The following is a 17,325-nucleotide window of genomic DNA, read 5'->3' as shown; positions in this document are numbered from 1 at the left end:
TCAAAAAGCCCCCCCCCCAATTAACTAACGTTTGCATAAATTTTGTGTCTTTGTCATAAAAACCAAGTAATATTTAATAAAAAAGAGAGTGGAAAGCATAGAGAACGTGAGTGTGAGTCCAAAGACCAGGGCATTTTTGCGTCTGGGTCACGTTCATAAAACTTGTGTCTGACCCCCCAGGAAACGCCCATCCACAGTCGACCCGGCTCGCTCTTTTTCCTTTTGTATTTTTTCCCTGAAAGTTGCATGTTGCTCGTCTGTGTTTATATAATTTAAAAGACAGCATTCATTCCATATGCACACGTGGTAAAGTGATCAAGAGAGTCTCCGTACTGAGCACCCCTGCCCCACTGTAAAGGAGACCCCGAATGTCGTAAATGCACGCTAACTGGGGACTCCGCGAAGGGGTTAAAACATGCCCGTTATGCGTCGGGGTGGCCACCGTAAATGTTAACCAAATAAAAGCCAGAACAGGAAGCCAGAAAAGCGGGTCCCTCCGGCAGGCGGGCATGTGTCTTAAGTGATGTCATCTGTCGGGTTTCAGCCTCTCGTGTGGCGAACGCGAAACGCAGATCTGTGTGGCGCCGAGGACTTTATACCGTCGTTAGCTGGAATGTTCCCGCGGTCCATAGCGCGGGGCTTCCATTTTAATAAGCAGCAGCTCCTTGTGACTGCGCTTTCGTTAGAGAAACACCGGATGTAATACTAATGACCATTTATAGACGCGCATCCTACCCGCGAGAAACTCCTTTCGGAGGAAACCACGTAACGGGAATTTATAGAACATATCATGCAAAACTTCTGGGTCGCTGCTTTGGCAAACTACTCCGGTTTATTTATTTTTTTTAATGCTGAAATCAGTCAACAGCGGAAGTCATCACCAAAGAGATCCGAGTCGACATTGTTGGTACTTTTCTGCAGGCAAAACAAATCTGCAGTCGCAGGGGAATGGTCGCGAGGAGGTGGGACTTCCTCCCTTCTTGGCACACTTACCAGCCAAGCCCCTCCATCTGCCCAGCCGGGGACCTTGAGGCTGACATGCAGAGAAGGCCACCCTGAGAACCGAGAAATAATTCACCCAGACCGGCCCCATCTCTAAAACAAAGACTGACAATCGCCCTGAATTATGGCTGTACTTTTTGTGATATGTAATACAGTTCAGAAGAAAGGTGTTGAGAGCATCTCACCATTTCACCTCCCATTAGAGGCTGGTCTTGCACGGTCATCCCAGAAGACACTGCTGCTGAACTGTGACCCTCAATTTACAAATCATTTTTCAGAAGAATAGAAAAAAAAACGTTTAAACATATTTTTGGCATTATCTGAATGGGCGGAATCTTTCATACTTGTTTCCTAAGAGTAAATGAAAACAGCATGCACTGTAGAGTCCCTTAGTTCGGGGAACGAGAGAGCATGAGGGTTTCGGATTATATTTGATTTCAAACCTGGGCATTGGAATTTTTTTTTTTTTTTAACATAGCTGAATTTAGTGTATTCCTTCAAAACACAATAAATTCCTATTCTGTAGCTTAAGGGATCCATCAGTAAAAATGTTGGTCTTTCATCTTTATTACCCTCCCATTAAAATGAAAGAAACCGGTGCACTTCAGTTTAGAAGGAGCAATTTAGTTGGCAATATCCGTACCCAAGTCTTGGCAAAGGGAGAAAGTACATTATTGCTTAGATTTCCCACATCTATCTGCATAAGAAGCAACTGAGCCCATCGACATATACCATGTTAAATTTAATAGTACCCTTTGATGAGACGATTTGATTACGTCTTTCCGTTACCAGTCATTTCCCGTGCAGTTCCATTCACGGAACCTGTCCCCTCCTCCTCGTTTGTTTGTCTCTGAAAGCGAGGCGCAGCCCCTTCCCGCTCTGCTACGGCCGTTCCGTCTGAAAGGGACAGATTAATAACCGAGCCCCACGTCGGACCGGCTTCCCTTGTACCCTGCACTGGTAACCCTTTGCTATAATGAGGACACAAAGAGCCTCGCATCAGGCTGCTACCTTTCTTCATAACTCAAAAGCGTCACAGTGGCAATAGCCTCTTGTGCCATTTGTCTTTAGTGCAGTTGTGACACTTCGGCATGATCCATAATTTGGCAGCTATTTACCGTGACATTTCCCTTCAGTGCGGCCATAACATTCAGTGAAGCCATTATTTGGTCCCATTTACCATATAAATTGTATTGTTGTGCGTGCATGCTAGCAGCTACATTAGGTACCTGAAAATGAGTAAATCTTGTAAAATAGATACTAACAGCTATCGGATGTAGGATTTCCTTGTTCCTCGGACGGAAGGAAAAAAAATTAAATACGGTCTCCAAGTTTCATGGACCACCTTTAATTGTCTATATTTATTGAGCACGTGAGAGATGCGGGAACCTAAGGCTTTGAAAAGTAACATGGTGGGTTTGGCAAGGCGCCGGGGGTTTCCATGAGGAAGGCTGTGGCGGTCTTTGGTGAGCTGGAGGTTAGGAGGCAGGTAGGTCGGCTACAGGCATGACTCGCAAGACAAGGCACGTGACTCGTTACTTTCATGTGTGACGTCAGGCGATAGGGACAAGCAGCACCTCATTCTGCCAGGACGCGGGAACAAGGTAGATGGGGACGGAGGAGCAGGGGCTGCTATTCTGTGGCGCCGTGATCAGAGATGAAACACGCCTTCCGCGTCTGACGGTCTCGGACAGGAAGCCAATGTATATTCTTCCGGGTCACTCTGGTCCCCGCCTGCATGGCACGTGTTTCGTCACGTGGCCCACGCTGTGGATGGGACGCACACTTGCCCCTTTGCTGGGCGAGTAGCACGTTTTTCAAGTCCCCAGATCCCGGTGATCCCCTTTCCCAAACCCGCTTTGTCCGTGTTACGTCTTCAGCACTGCTTTGCGTCTTGAGGGAGGAGAGCAAAGCTCCATGCCACGTGTGCCTCACGGGACGATGGTGCGCAAAGGCCACGAAATACCAGGTACTTCTTTAAGAAAGGCCTGTGTTCGCGTAATCACTTTTCTAATAATCTCACAGAATCAGTTTGGGGAGAATTCCTCGAAATTTCTATTTAGATAGTTGGCAAGTGATCTATAGAAAAAGAAGGGCCATTTTCTGAGAATATGGACTCTGAAACATGACTTTTGCTATAACCTCTATTTATTAAGTACTTATTAGCCTAAGACCAAACTCTCCCAAAGCAAAGAATTTGTGAACTATTTTCAAGACCAATTTTAAAATCTCATCAAGCTGAAGACATACTGATTTGATCAGCTCTCGCATCAGGAATTAATTTAGTTCCAGGAACAATAAAATCTGGAACGAGACTGTCCATGACCAGAGGATTGAACGTAAAGGTTTAACTCTGAGCTGTGGAGGGAAGTTTCATTCCACATTTTTTTTTTTCAAAGGAGGGGCGACACGAGGAAAAGAGGAAAGCAAAAGAGAAACCTGTTCGTTAACACCTTACTTCTGTTTTAAGAAATATTATCTCTACTACCAACTAAAAATAAATCGATTTGAGTAATTCTGAAGCATAAGGCGCCCATTCTCTTTCTTCTTTGATTTATGTCATTGTTCTGTTTTTACAGCTTACTGTTGACAGAGTGAGGTAATTCAACTACAATTTTTCCAGTGTTTTTTCTCATGTACATATAGTCGACAGCCCGGAATATGGACTCCAGGCCGGTGAACCTGCCCTCTGCAGAGAGATCTCCCAGGTCCACCTCACAGGCTAGGTCTCCACTTGTATACATCTTAAGCAACTGGTCCATGGCCGCGCTACGCTTTGAAAAGTAATGGTTCAAAAAGAAGCCCTGGATGCTGGCAGATTTCTTTAGCAGTCTGGCTGGTAATGTTTCTGCTTTTATGGGCGAAAGGCCAGTAGGAGTTTGGTAGCCAGATATGAACCCAATGAGGATCAGGCGCCCTTTCACGGCCAAGGCATCCACAGCCAGGTCAAACATGGTCCCCCCCACAGACTCGTAGACCACGTCCACACCTTTGGGGTACTCCCGCTTGAGGACAGTGTTGATGTGTTCCGTGTTATAGTTGATGGGACGGTCACAGCCCACAGATTTCAGAAAAGCAGCCTTTTCATCAGAGGAGCAGGTTCCGATCACATGGCACTTGGCCTTCTTTGCAAGCTGCACGGCAAACTGGCCTGTCCCCCCAGCTGCTGCTGTCACCAAAACTTTTTTCCCTTCCGACAGTTCTCCGAACTCTGACAGGCTGATGGATGCAGTGGTCCCACTTACCAGCAGGGTGAGGTACTCAGGTTTCAGAGAGGGCACTGCGGTTGCTATGCTGGCAGGAACCACTGTGTACTCAGCAAAAGAGCCAGGTGCCATGTAAGCCACAGACTGGCCAACTGTGTATTTGGCACTGGCAGAGAGGCCTAAGGCGACCACCTCTCCCACACCTTCGAAACCTATGTCAAAGGGGATCTTGACGGACGGGTCATATCGGCCAGCTGTGTAGTTGATGTCAGATGCATTAACACCAACAAATCTAGAAGAAAACAAACAAAATATTCAGATGTTTCCTTTGTTAAGGCCTTTGTTAAGTCCACTTAAAAAATCACCCTAATTCCAGTGACTGGAGGGCTGGCTAAGGTACATATTCTGATAGAATTTGAAAAAAACCAGCCGTGATACTCAGTTAAAAAAAAAAAAAGAAAAAGAAAAAGAAATTAAGTATTAGTTCAACAGCGATTTGCAATCAGTTTTGCAATATTTTTTTTATCAGTTTATGAATAACTTCAATCACTTTAAACACTGAATTATTTATCCCACGTGCCATTTATTTCCCTCCTCTTTCATTCAAAAGGACAAATAAACCAAAAAAAAAAAAAAAAAAAAAAAATAAGGAAACCCTCATACACAAACTTCACTGCAGCTATGAGTTGGAAATTAATTGGCCTCTTAACAAAGACGTTAAAAACAACAGTGGGATAAAATATATTCAAAGAAGTAGACTTGTATTGATTTTGGCAACAATTTAACACTTCGGATAATAATAGTAATGACAATGATATTATTAAAGATTGATGCAATGTGCAAGGTCACTGGTTGTTACATGTCACCGCAGGGGTCGTTTGAAACATTGTTAGCGTGGCTGCAGCAAATTTTCTTTCTGATGTAACAACGTCCAGTGTGAAAATATGCACTTTGATTAATTGAACAAAAATTGTCTCAGAAGGGTACAAAGATTTTATGGAACATTCAACATTTTACAGTCCTTTTCAGATGAAAATGAAAGCAAATCGTCACTATATTTTTCCTCAACAAGAAGCAGAGACATGAGTTGATTAATACCAGATGATTATTTTCACTTTGCTATCCAGAGTCGATTTAATTGCAAGGCCAGTCTTTTTACCAGCTTTTTTTCATCTCAGTATACCTCATAACAAAAATATCCCGATACATAAGGGAAAAAGAGCCATCTACAAAGAATGTCAGGAGGTGGCTTAGACACATAATGCAGGACCCTAAAAATGTCATTTCCACCTGTAATGAAATGAAAAGATGGTGGTATCTGATGGCAGGACGAAAGCTGGTAAGTAGGTCATTTTAAAATAATTCACTTTTAATCTGATTTAAGAAACCAAAAGTGCCCTGTGCAAGGACCGACCTCCACTGCAGCACAGGTAACACCTCGCACTTAGAAATGCTCCCTGATGATGATGCCCGGACGGCCAGGATACTGACAGCTCCCTACGCGTAGCAGAAATAAGAAAGCAGGAGACCATTCTTTAGAGCATGTCAAGCTGCTTTCAGAAGTCGGCAAACCACACAGCCCCCACGACAGAGGCAGAATTCCACACCCATAAACGATCCGCAACAGCGAGGAGGAGGAGGAGATGGTTTTTGCTGGTTTCTCATGTGGCATTTAATGCCAAGATGGTTGCATTCTATTTTTCTTTTTAAGTGGGGTGGGGAGGTGCTATCTATTCTTAAATTTACCCAATCTTTAAGGCCTGGTCTTTTTAAAAAGGGCCAGCTGCCTGAAAACAGTCTCCCTGGACTGCCCAGGAGACGAGCCGGGAAGACCCAGCTGCAGCGCCTCTTGGTGACTCTGCCTGGGATGTGAAGTAAACTCCAGGAAGGAGTCTGTGGGGTGGAAGTGACCTCAGGGTTGCTTTAGAGGTGGGGGGCTGGGGCCCCCACAATTAACCCTTCCCGAGCCCCTCCAGCTTTGTCCCCTGTGGCGTTTCTGCAGTCCCAACTGGAGAGGCAGCCGTTCCTCTGAGGAGGGTGGGGGGAGGGCGCCTTGGACTCAGAGGGATACTGGGTGGCAGCAGGCCCCTAGGGTCCCCCTACCTCGTACGGCGCGCCCTGGGGGGGCCCTCGAGCAGGAAAGCTCTGCTGGAGGAAACCGCAGTCTAGCTCGCCCCCGCCCCCGCCCCAAGTTGTGGTTTGCCACTACCCAGGGACAGGTGGGAGGCTGAGCAGGGCACACACGCTGGGAGGAAAGCTAGGGAGAGGGCACGCCCGCCAGAGGGGACAGCAAGGGCCAAGTGTGTGTACAGGGGAGGAGGGGGAGTGGGCCCTGCTGGGAAGGGGGGTGGCTGCAGCCGACCAGCGGCGGCTTGAGGCCGTGGGGGCTTTGCTTAAGAAACCAAGTCGCCCTGCGGCTGAGCGGGGCAAGCGCTGCGCAGCACCCGGAGGTCCGCAGGCCGCTGCGCGCCCCGTCCAGGCTGCGTCCAGAATCGGTCTCCGTCTCCCCCGCGGGGCGCCAGAGGTCCGCGCTTCCGGGACCGTCTCCCTCGGAAGGGCCCGGCCTCCGCCGACCGTCCGACCCTCTGGCCCCGAGGCCTCTCCACGGCCACCAGCGAGAGGCGCGCCCAGTGTCCCAGACTCCCGGAGCGGCCTGGAGCTGCGCGGGCCGCGCTGGGGTGAGGGGCCGGCGCGCAGGCCCGCGACCGTGACCTTGGCTTCGCTGGGCCCGGCGGGGATCGGGGCAGGCGCTCCTACCGCGGAGCGCGGGCTCAGGGGCGGTCAAGTTCTGGGCGAGCCAGAGCACGCGGCGCGCCAGGGCGCAGTGGCCGCGGGACGGAGGCCTGCCGGCGGCCGGACCGTGACCTGGGCCTCGCAGGCGCCCCCATTTTCCATGCCACCCCGGCCCTGTCGTCCTCTAAATGGCTTGCGTCGTGGGCGAAGGAGTCTCAGGCTGGCGCCGACGGCCCACGGCTACTCGCCTGAGCGCACCTCGCCCTCCCCGGTCGCCGGGCCTCCGGGGCGGCCCCCGCCTCTCCGGGGACCTTGGTTTAGAGGCCGCGCGGCGGCCGAGGCTGGCGGGGACCTGCCGGTACCAGACGCGCCTTCCAAGGTCCTTACCTGGGCTTTGGGAAGAGCTGCCTGAGGGTCGGCGGCCCGCGCCCTCCGCTCCACCAAGGGCAAGTTCAAGAGCGGCAGGCGCCACGGGAAAGGGGCCCGCGTCCGGGAGCGGCGGGCAGGAGGCGCGATCGAGAGGAGAGAAGAGAGATCCGCCGGGAAAGGCGGGCGCGCTCGGAGGCCCCCCACGTGCCCCCTTTAATTTAAAATATGTGCTTTTAATGAGTGCAGGGTTCCGGCGGCCCGACGGCAGGACCCGCAAGAAAGACTGATGTGGAGGACCCGCAGGAAAAAAAAGGGACACGGCAGGCGCTCCCCCAGTATAGACCCTTCTAGAGTCGCCCCGTTTATTTATATTAAAAAGTGCTGAACCCCTTCGTCATGTTTATCGTGAAACAGGGCAGTCCTGTGTGCTGGGGGGAGGGCGGGGGACTCTTTCTCTCGACAAAACCCAACGGGAAGACTCTAGTCTCGAGCAAAAGCCTCCAATGCTGGGAGACAAAGTGGTCCAAACCAGACCCACCTTTCAAAAAAGAAGAAAAGGAAGAGAGAAAGAAAAAACATTTCGGCCTGGAGAGTCCACAGGAATCCTATTTCCCTCCTGTGAGCGAGAGCCCGTTCATCAAAGGCGCCTTCCCCACCCCCCCTTCGCCAGCCTCGCAAACTCTTCGCTCCATTATCTCACACGCGAGCAGAAAATCGTTAGAAATATTTGGAAACGAAATAATGTGTCACTGTGGTACGAAGGTGGCTAAAAATAGCATGCAAACCGACTTCCCAGAGGGCGTCTCTCTCCCTTCTTTTTCTTTTCTGAGGGCTGGCCATCGAGGGGGACGGTGAAGCCGCCCTCGGATGTAGGAAACAGGATAAAGGGACGTCAACTGTATGTCCTATGGAGATCCTCTGTGGCCCTCCTCACACCTTTCCTAAATGGCAAACTTGATGATTCTCATCGATGTCGAGCTTAAAAGCCCTTCTCTTCCTTGTGAAAAAAGAAGTTGTATTTTCTGTAAACATGGCATGAGATGTGCAAATGGTTCAAGGGAAAGAAAAAGTCAGACCTCCAAACACCTTTCCAAATAAGTGGATTCGGGCTCAATCCATTCATTCCAGAGCAGATTTTATCGTGATAAAAATGAGAAGCGCTTGCATAAAATTTTCATGCAATCAACACTGTTCAGGGGAGATTTGGTCTAGGATTGAAATGAACCAGCAGTGAATTTTTAAGTCTCTATTCTTAAAAAGAAAGTCGGTGAGATGCTGCCTCCACTGATACTGTATGCACGAATAAAGGGTCTTCCTACAGTTGGCGGTGGGAGCAGATTTTCCAACGGAGTAGGGAAGGGGGGAGGCTGAGGTTCCGCCCCTTCCCCACACGCAGAAAACTGGCTCCACTCTCTTTCTGTTGCGGGCTTCGAGGTAGAATTTAGAGGTCAAGTTGTACGTATAAATATATTATGTATAGGAAAGGGATTCTTGGCATAGGTGGAGAGAAAAGGCAGGGAACTTAAAACAACCCAAACTGATGAGCTGCAAACAGGGGGGGCCGGCGCTCTCAGGCTCTGACCACCGAATTCGGGGACCCACCCCGGTGACGCAGCGCGGGGAGCGCCCGGGCACCGGGAGGGGTTGGGGGAAGGAAGGGGCGACAGGGAGCGTGAAGGGAGAGGAGTCGCCGGAGGTGAGTGGGCACCCGAGCGGCAGAGAGGCCGGGGGAGCAGGCGCCGCCGGGTGGGAGCAGGCGCCCCGGAGGGCGCCGGCGGGTGGTCCCAGCTCGCTGCAGCCGGTAGTGCCGACCTCACACCTTATCCGCCTGCCCCGCTCAGCCGCCCCTTCCCCACCGAACGCCCTGTTCCTAAAAGGGCTTTTAGTCAAGCTGTTGTTGGTGTTTACTTCAGTGATCACCGGGTACTTAATCAGAAAAAGGCAAAATAAATAAATAAATAAATAAATAAATAAATAAATAAATAAATAAATAAATAAATAAAAATAAAAATAAATAAAAGCCCAAGTGAAACTTTTCGCCTGTTAAAGTCTTTTGCAGGCTTCTCAGGTTGGGTCTCATCTCAACTTCTAGCCAGTCACTCGTGTGTTTTGCATGTTCTGCGTGAAACACACACAAGCCCTTCTTTTTAACTAGGCAGGACGCATTCCTCACGTCAAAGCCCTTAACCTCTCACTCCACAATGAAGAAATCCTCCGAAGCCGTTTCCACCGCTGCGAACTTTGAAAAGGACACACACTCCGCCCTGTAAGGCGCCCCCTCCCCAGCCTCACTCCGCCGCACCCGTGGATTACTCAATTTTTACTTTTCCAACAGGTCTCCAAAAGTTTTGATCAGAATTCTTCGGTCTTACAGTCTCGTTTGGAAGGCTGATAAGAATCTCCAAACCCACGGGTTAAGCGTTGCGTCAAGCTACTCGGGTAGGGCACGGACTGTCCTTCGTCCTTGCCGAGGATTCCGTACTTTCTGGCTGCCCACAATTTACGACATAGTTACGGCCAGTCCGTTCTCCTCCCTTCCGTAGTGCTCACCCTGAAACAAACAACAGCGTACCCCTACGCGTGGGACAGGGCTGGCGGGGAGCCCTGCTCGTGCGCAGGCAACCGAGGCGCCCGGGACGCCCCGACCGCAGGTCCGGCAGCGAGGGGACCCCAGCCGAGACCCGGGGGTCCGGCTCCCGCAGAGTGAAGTCCCTTTCCTTCCTGTTGCTTCGCCAGTTACCAAAGAGTAGCAGGCAGAAGCGCATTAAGGTGAGGACTGTGGGGGCGGAAAAGACAGTCAGAGGTCAGGCGACGACCCGAGCGTCCCCAGAGGTGTGCAGAACATCAGAGCAAATGCAGCCATGCCTCCACCCCGGCCTTGGCCCAGCCGTCCTGGACGCGCGCCGCGCGCCTGTCGTTACGCTCTGGGGGCACAGACAACGGTCACACAGCACTGACAACACGCGGACGACACCGGCGAGGTGCACACCAACACACTCAACGACACTGCGAGGCGGCTGCCAACCTGGAGCGGACAGGAAAAGCCGGCCGGGCTCCCGGCCTTCTTCCTCCCAAGCACGTTACCCAAACGTCGCAGTTTGTGTCCAGACTGTTCCTGCTCCACCCTAAAGACTATGTGAACGCAGCAGCCCTGGATGCGCGCGGGTGGGCCGGGAGGGAAGCCTCGGCTTCTGGGTCCCGTCGGTTTTATTTCGGGAGCGGGAGGGGGAGGAGGGAGGGCTGCGGGAGGGGAGGGGAATCCCAAATTAAAATAACCCTCAGTTATGAGGATGTTCAGTGGCATCGGATATTCAAATCAGCAACAGTCACATCACATTCGCCTTCGCCAGATGGCGGCGGGTTCAACTTCCCAGGATCTCGCCAAGTCAGGCTGTGCGCCCGAACGCGCCCCGGGGTGTCAGGACCCAGGCGGCGGGGCCGGGGCGGGGGGCGCGCGCCGGGCTCACCGGTTTCGGACGAGGAGGTCTCCATCCCCGGGGAGTGGCACCGGGCAGTCCCGGCGAAGGGTGACTGCCTCGCGGAAGTTGGGGCTTAGCCGGGTCACCACCAGCTTCTGCATGGCGCAGGGGATGGCGGAGCCCTGGAAGTCCAGGAAGTGGCGGGCGTACGACATGTCCACGATGGCTCGGGCCCCGGCGAGCGCCAATCGCAGCATAGCCCGCGCCTCCACCCGCTTTTTGCGCTGCGGCAGGCTAAGGTCGCGCCCAGCCCGGGCCTCCAGGCTCGGCTCCGCGCGGCGCGGGCGGGCGGGAGGGCGGATCGGGTGGGTCCGCCCCTCCTCCGGCCCGCGCCCTCCCCTCGGCTCCCCGCCTTCTCCTCTGCGCCTGGCTCCCGCTCCCCCCCGCCCGCGCGCAGCCCCCGCGGTTCCCGGGCGCGCCACCCCCGGGGTCCCGGCCGGGGGACCGCTGCCGCCCCGGTCGCTGCTCCTTTAATCTTTTTGTTTTGGTTTGAATCGGCGCGGCGCAGACTGGCCAAGGACCCTCTCCGCCCTCCCCCTTTCTCTGCGCGCCCGGGAGGCACCGGATATCCCCACCCTCCCCGCGCTCTAAAAGCCGATTTGACTCCTCCAGAGGGTGAGGGGGGAGCCGAGGGGACCCGCGCGTCCCGCGACCGCCGCGGTCCCGAGCCGGCGGCAGCCCCGGGCGTCCTCGGAGGCGCGGCGACCGGCGGCTGGCGCAGGCGCCTCCCCTTCCCGTGCGAAGCGTTCACTTCCTTGCAAGGTGGTACGAATCAACCCCGAGCGCGGCCGGGGCGGCGGGGCACGGCCGGGGCCCCGGGCCGCGCGGGGAATCCCCGCCGCGGGTGCCCGCGCGCAAGCTCGGAACGGGGGCGGCGGCGCGGGGTGGGGGGCGGCGCCCAGTACACCCTGCCCCCGGGCTTCTGGCCTCTGTCCCCCGAACGCCTTGCCCGCGCCTCTGCCCTCAGTCTGTCCCATGCAAGTTGCACGGACTAAGCCATTTTATTTATTTTGGCCTAGATTTCGTGTTTTTCCGTGGATGTCTGGAGTAGCCTCTACAAGGTTTGCCATTGGGAGAGACACACGCATTGGAAACCAGAGGGCCCAATTCCCAGAGCACACAAGCGTTTTAAACTTCTAGGTGGGGATGCCGAGAGACCTAATTGAATTGGAGACGTTGCGACGATGTATGAAGACCTCGTTTTATAACCCAGCTAGACACTTCCATAGTGTCCATTTTCCCCCTAATTGTATTGACCAAATAATCAATTCGCTTTTCATAGAGGGACCAAATTAAATATTTTCCACATTCTGCGTGATAAGTCCATCTCGAATTTTTTTTATTAAACGTATACATTTTAATTTAAAAGAACTTGAAGTCTTCCACTTACCCATGAATTACCAAAATATAAAAACCACACTGTGCCCTTCCCCAATCAAACCTAACCCCCAGACTAAGATTGCAGAGGCGACACAGGCATTTTTATCTCAAATGTAGGATATTCTTCATCCGAGGGTAGTTGATGTCCACGTGGGTACGTGTGTGAATGTACGGGGTGGGGGTGGGGGGGCTTACTAACAGGTTCAAAAATCTGCTAGTGCTACTTAACTGGCTTAGAACACATGGTTTTACCCAGTATCAGCCAGTGGATTACAATAACAAACCCCTCAATGTCTTTCTCCAAAGTGCAATCTTTTATGTTATGCTCTATTAAGATTTCTTTTTTGTGTCATATTGTTTAGCTCCGGGAGGGGGAAAAAAAAAAAAGAAAACAAAGCAATTAAAAAGATTGACAGGTATGGTTTGTTAGAGACCTATTTGTAATTGTCAGGGTGACGTTGGCGAGAGGAGGAGGAGTAAAAACTGAAGCAGGAAAAGCAGCTCGATGTGTCTGTCTATCAGTTGAGACTGTCTGAGAGCTCCGCGCTCGGAATGTGTGGTAGATTTCACTGAAAAGAGGAGCGAGCGAGAGTGATCTGCCTCTCTCCCAGGAGTTTGGGGGGGACAGTCCACGCTCATCTCGCCCACCCAGCGAATGTCTGCTCTGCGCGCCCTCGCACACACTCTCCGGGTTGTTGCTGTTGGCTATTTTTTTTTTTGGAGGGGGGTGCTTTTTGTGTATTTTTCTAATTTTTTTTCTGTTGGAAGATCAAGACCGGCCAAAAATCCATGATCAGAATGTGTTTGCATTAGATTTCGCTTTGGAAGAAGCGGCGATCCCGGCGGCAAAGCCAAGTGGCAGCAAGTGGCGCTCCGGCGGGGTGACACTGTTCGATCTGTGACTGTCGGGAAGGTGGAGCGGCGCCTGACATCGCCCCCCGGCGCATGTATGTACGGGGGCTTCACTCCGCTGTCTTGTTTGCTTTCTTCCTCTTAGACCAAGTGCGGGAGGGAAAGGACAGCCTGCATCGGCCTCGCTGGCGCACAATGAGGGAGCCGCGACCCGCGCACTGAGAGCACTCGCCGCGACCCCGAACCGCGAGGACAGAGGGCCGAGAAAGTTGCGCTCGGAGACCCCCGGCTCGCCGACGAAGGCGCCGGCAGCGGCGCCCGCAGAGCGCCCGCCAGCAGCAGCGCGGCGGCGGCGGGAGGCGGCAGCATGGAGCGCGGGCCGCGGGCCGGCCCTCCGAGCGCCCGCCGCTGCGCCCGCGGCCCGCGCCGGGGATGACTCCGGGCTCGGCGCCCAGGCCCCGCGCGCTCCGCCCGCAGCCCGGCGGCCGGTCCGCGGCGCGCCCGGAGCCCGGAGCCCGGAGCCCGCGGGGACGAGGCCGAAGTTGGGCGCGCCGCGGAGTTGCGCCCGCGCCCGGGGCCCCGCGTCCCCGCGCCCCGCGAACTCCGGCGGCGGCTGAGGCGACGGCTGCGGCGGCCCGAGCAGCATGCCGAGGAGGAAGCAGCAGGCCCCCCGGCGCTCCGCAGGTAACGCGCGCGCGGCCGCGCCGGGGGCACCGGGCCGGGGGGCGGGCGGGGGCCGCGGCCGCCCCGAGCTGCGCGCAGGCCCGGGCCCCGGCCGCACTCGCCGCGCTCGCCCGGCGGCCGCCCGGCGCCCCCGCCCCCGGCCCGCGCGTGCGGCGGAAACTTCGCGGCGCTGCTGGGCGCTGGGAGAAGCCCCGGCGGGGGGCGCGGGGCGGGCGGGGGCGGGGAGGCCGGGGCCGCGGGGTGGCCGGGGCTCCTCGCCGCCTGGGAGGGGGGCGTGCGCCGGGGGAGAAGTTGCTCCGGAGCGCGCTGCAAAGTCCTCCAAAGGCCGGGAGGCTGAACCTGACACTTGAAAATAAGGTCACCAGCCGCCTAGGACGCGAGGAATGTGGTCGGAGGATTTCTCTGCAAAATAGCAGCCTCGAATGTCCCGTGCAGGAGGCTTCTCACGCCTCCCCCCCACCCCCCTTTTTTTATTACCTCTAAAGATGTCTTTCGATCAGGCCAACAGGCAGTGATAGTGCAGAATCTGATTGAACAGAAAAGTTATTTTTCTCTGGAGGAGGAACTGGCAGGAGCTGGTTTTCCTTGTTTTCTGTTTTATTAGAGGATTGCCATCCTTGATTTGATGTGTGATTGATCGCCTGTCATCTGGCAGCCTTTGATCTATTCATTCCTGATAAACATCAATAAATCACTCACCATGGAAACACACATGCTCCTGACAGCTCAGCCACTATCTGGGCAACTTTTCTCCCTCGCTCCCCCTTTTTCCTGCTCCATTTTAATTTCGTCTCAGAAGTTTTACAGCTGCAGCATCCTTTAACTCAGCTCACCTGCTAATCCACTGCTGAAACCCTGGCGTGGGTCAGCGCCGTGCGTTCTTCACCGCACGTTGGAGAATAGCCCAGGAGTTCTTTCTGCTGCCTACTCGAGTCTTGTCTCAGTTTTGGACACTGTTTGAGGAGCTTAGAGTGCAATGATTTGCCAGTGAGTTCTCACTAAATAATAGAGTAAATCAACTCTCCCCAAGCTTTTAGAGGAAAAATAATACAAAGGGTGTTTTATGTTTAAACAAGTGTGACTCTTTAACTGTTGTGGTATCGAATGGAATCTAAATAATTTTCAGTATTGCACTCAGTCACATGCATGTGTCCAAGTCTCCATAGATGCTTTTTTTTTTTTCCCCAGGGAGACATTTAAAGCAGAGATCATTGCTCCTCAAGATTTTAAGAATAATATCTACATGTATGAATGATCAAATAAAATCGAGCTAATAATTTCTATTAGATCCATGACAGAAATGCTCACTAAAGCAGAGGCAGTTTTGTTGCTGGGCATTCAAAGCAGAGAGTGAACAGAAAAGAGAATATTTATTTTTGAATAACTTTGCATAGTGCAGGAAGAAACCTCTGAAATGGCATCTACGTCACTGTTAGCCCCCTAAGACTATAGCTCGAGCTCTAAAGATGTTCACCATTTGCTCGTGCTGCAAGCCAGAGAGGCCTCTTTGCATTTCCACGGCCAGAGGGATTTTCATGGCAGAATGTACAATGAAAGGTCGTATTTAGAAAATCACTTCTGGACACTTCAGAACTTTTGCAGTTAAAGTTGCAGTGAATATTTCCGAGGACAAACAAAACGCCGAGGGAATGAGGTACTGCAACTTTAAATACCACATTTTTTTTTTTTTTTTTTTTTTTTTTTAATAAAAGGTTTGAAAGTTGACAAGGGCATGATGGTGCATGGTAATCCATTCTGGCAGCTCTCACATAAAAACAAGCCGTCAAGGCGACTTTTTTCCAATATTGATTTAATTGTCTGTCTTTTGACAGGCACATATATCATTGGCTTTAATGGTCAATCAAAAGTTGGCAGGCTCAGTGTTCCCATTCTTTCCTCTACACGACATTTGGCATACTTAATCAAAATGCTGCAAAGTGATGGCTATGAAGAGTTGATGACTGAGTCATCTGCTGTACAGGAACTTGAGAGGGGAAAAAACCCTAAAAAATGGAGCCAAAATATATTTTAGTGGAGAGGAAATTGAGACAGCACATGTTCCAAGTGTCCTGTGTTTTGAAGTAATATTTCAAAAATAGATTTCATACTAAAAGGTTCCGTGTAAGTTTAATTACAGGGCTTATTATCTCGACTTTGAGTCCAGACCTGCGGGACTCTCGTGATCATTAAATGAGCCATTGTTTAGCGCTCCCCCACCCTCTGCTCATACAGAGGGGTCAAGGTGGGTCCCTAGCAGAATAAGGCTGTTCGCTTTCGTCTAGAATTGCCTCCATTAACACACGTTGGTTCACACTTGCTTATTTTCACTAATATTTACGTTGGCATAAGGACTCGATATATTTGCAATGGACTAGGTGAGAAAAATCTCGATTTCCTTCATCTTAAGCATTTAATAAGGAGTCTTCCACGTTTATAATCTCAGTCAGAAGTCAGTCACATTTCCTCTTAAAGTAGCCAGAATACATTTGTAGCGAATGTTATTTATTCATTTTCAGGAAAAGAGAGAGGGCAATTATATACATATGGGAGTCAAGCCATTTTCCAAAGTGTTTTTATTATAACATCCTGACTGCTTTTTTTTTTTTCCCCTTAAAGCTGCACATTGGCCCCCCTCGCCGTTCCATCCGTAACTGATGAGTTTTTCTTGAGAATATCTTAGTGTCAAATAATTGATTGTTTGGTAGCCAGGAAGTTGGTGGATGACAGATGCAGAACAGCAATACTTCATGGTGATGAGAGAGGAAGGGAAAATTATCTAAATGAATCCTCCTTATATAAAAAAATAAAGAAATACTGCTCAGAGGAAATGGCCCCTTCGTAATGAGGCGGCTTCTTAATTATCAAAAAAGGTGAGGTTGTTTAGCCAGCTTCATTAACAGGCCCCTAATTATCTGTAAACCTGATGGATTTGTGACAGGCGTAACGATTAATGCCGACAAATTCAGTGAGCTGTCAAGTTTGCAGCCCGCTTGATGTAATCATGTTGATATTATACAGTCCCCATAGCCTGTAGTGCAGTATTAACTCAATTTGCTGGTGCAGGTGACAAATGGACTTTGCTACCTGACTAATCATGTCACAGAGACAATGCTGCCTAATGACCTTCGTAATCCTGCCTTTGAACTGCGCAATAAAGCCAAGACGAAAAACCAGCCACTCAGCTGTTTTTTATTTCTAGTTTTTCAATTCTGAAGACCCTAATGGTTGTGCTTCCTGTGAGTTTAGGCCTGCGGTTCTAAGCGGAAGGGAGGGACAGCGTGTGGATTAACAGGGCTGAAATAAAAAGTTCACAAAAATCAGTGTTTTCAGGTGTGCATGGAGTGTCTGCTCTACAGTGCGGACCCGGTCGGGCGTACCCTCGGCCTGCCGCAGTAATTCTAATGGGATCTGTAAATATTTGGACCAGAGATGGGCAGGACTGCGTTTCTGGGTGAGAATTACACCTGTGAAATCTAAGTAGCTGTGCCTCTGTCAAGAGGGGGACCGTCTCGCGTTAGCACTGGCAGGCCCGAAATTTTACTCTTCCACAAAAAAGAAAAAAGCATGCTCGTATGGAGAAAAAGCTAAAACGACTGTTACCTCGAATTTCGTCAAGCTGT

General features: G+C 51.8%; 2 protein-coding genes across 4 annotated transcripts in view; one reads left to right on the top strand and one right to left on the bottom strand.

Moving 5' to 3' along the window:
* Positions 1-1,726: 1,726 nt before the first annotated feature.
* PTGR3 (prostaglandin reductase 3) lies at positions 1,727-11,108 on the bottom strand. Of its 3 annotated transcripts, XM_039839552.1 has the most exons (3): positions 10,778-10,902; positions 5,623-5,705; positions 1,727-4,500 (listed from the first exon to the last, which is right to left on the bottom strand). In XM_039839552.1, the coding sequence occupies exon 3, from the start codon at positions 4,338-4,340 to the stop codon at positions 3,576-3,578; it is 765 nt and encodes a 254-aa protein (XP_039695486.1). In that variant the 5' UTR covers positions 4,341-4,500; positions 5,623-5,705; positions 10,778-10,902; the 3' UTR covers positions 1,727-3,575. The 3 variants fall into 3 exon arrangements, with proteins under 3 accessions (XP_039695486.1, XP_039695476.1, XP_039695496.1); XM_039839542.1 differs by lacking the exon at positions 5,623-5,705 and having other exon boundaries at positions 10,778-11,108; XM_039839562.1 differs by lacking the exons at positions 5,623-5,705; positions 10,778-10,902 and adding an exon at positions 10,336-10,500.
* Positions 11,109-13,544: 2,436 nt separating this feature from the next.
* TSHZ1 (teashirt zinc finger homeobox 1) overlaps positions 13,545-17,325 on the top strand; it is a 76,378-nt gene continuing 72,597 nt past the window's right edge. Inside the window, exon 1 of the mRNA XM_039839528.1 lies at positions 13,545-13,705. Within this exon, the coding sequence (XP_039695462.1) occupies positions 13,666-13,705 (40 nt within the window). The 5' untranslated portion in view covers positions 13,545-13,665. The remainder of the gene's footprint in view (positions 13,706-17,325) is intronic.

This window comes from Pteropus medius, unplaced genomic scaffold (assembly GCF_902729225.1).
Source record: "Pteropus medius unplaced genomic scaffold, Ma_sr-lr_union100, whole genome shotgun sequence".
Classification (NCBI taxonomy): domain Eukaryota; kingdom Metazoa; phylum Chordata; class Mammalia; order Chiroptera; family Pteropodidae; genus Pteropus; species Pteropus medius.
Note: the sequence above shows the minus strand (reverse complement) of the source record. Positions and strands in the feature narration are given on the sequence as shown.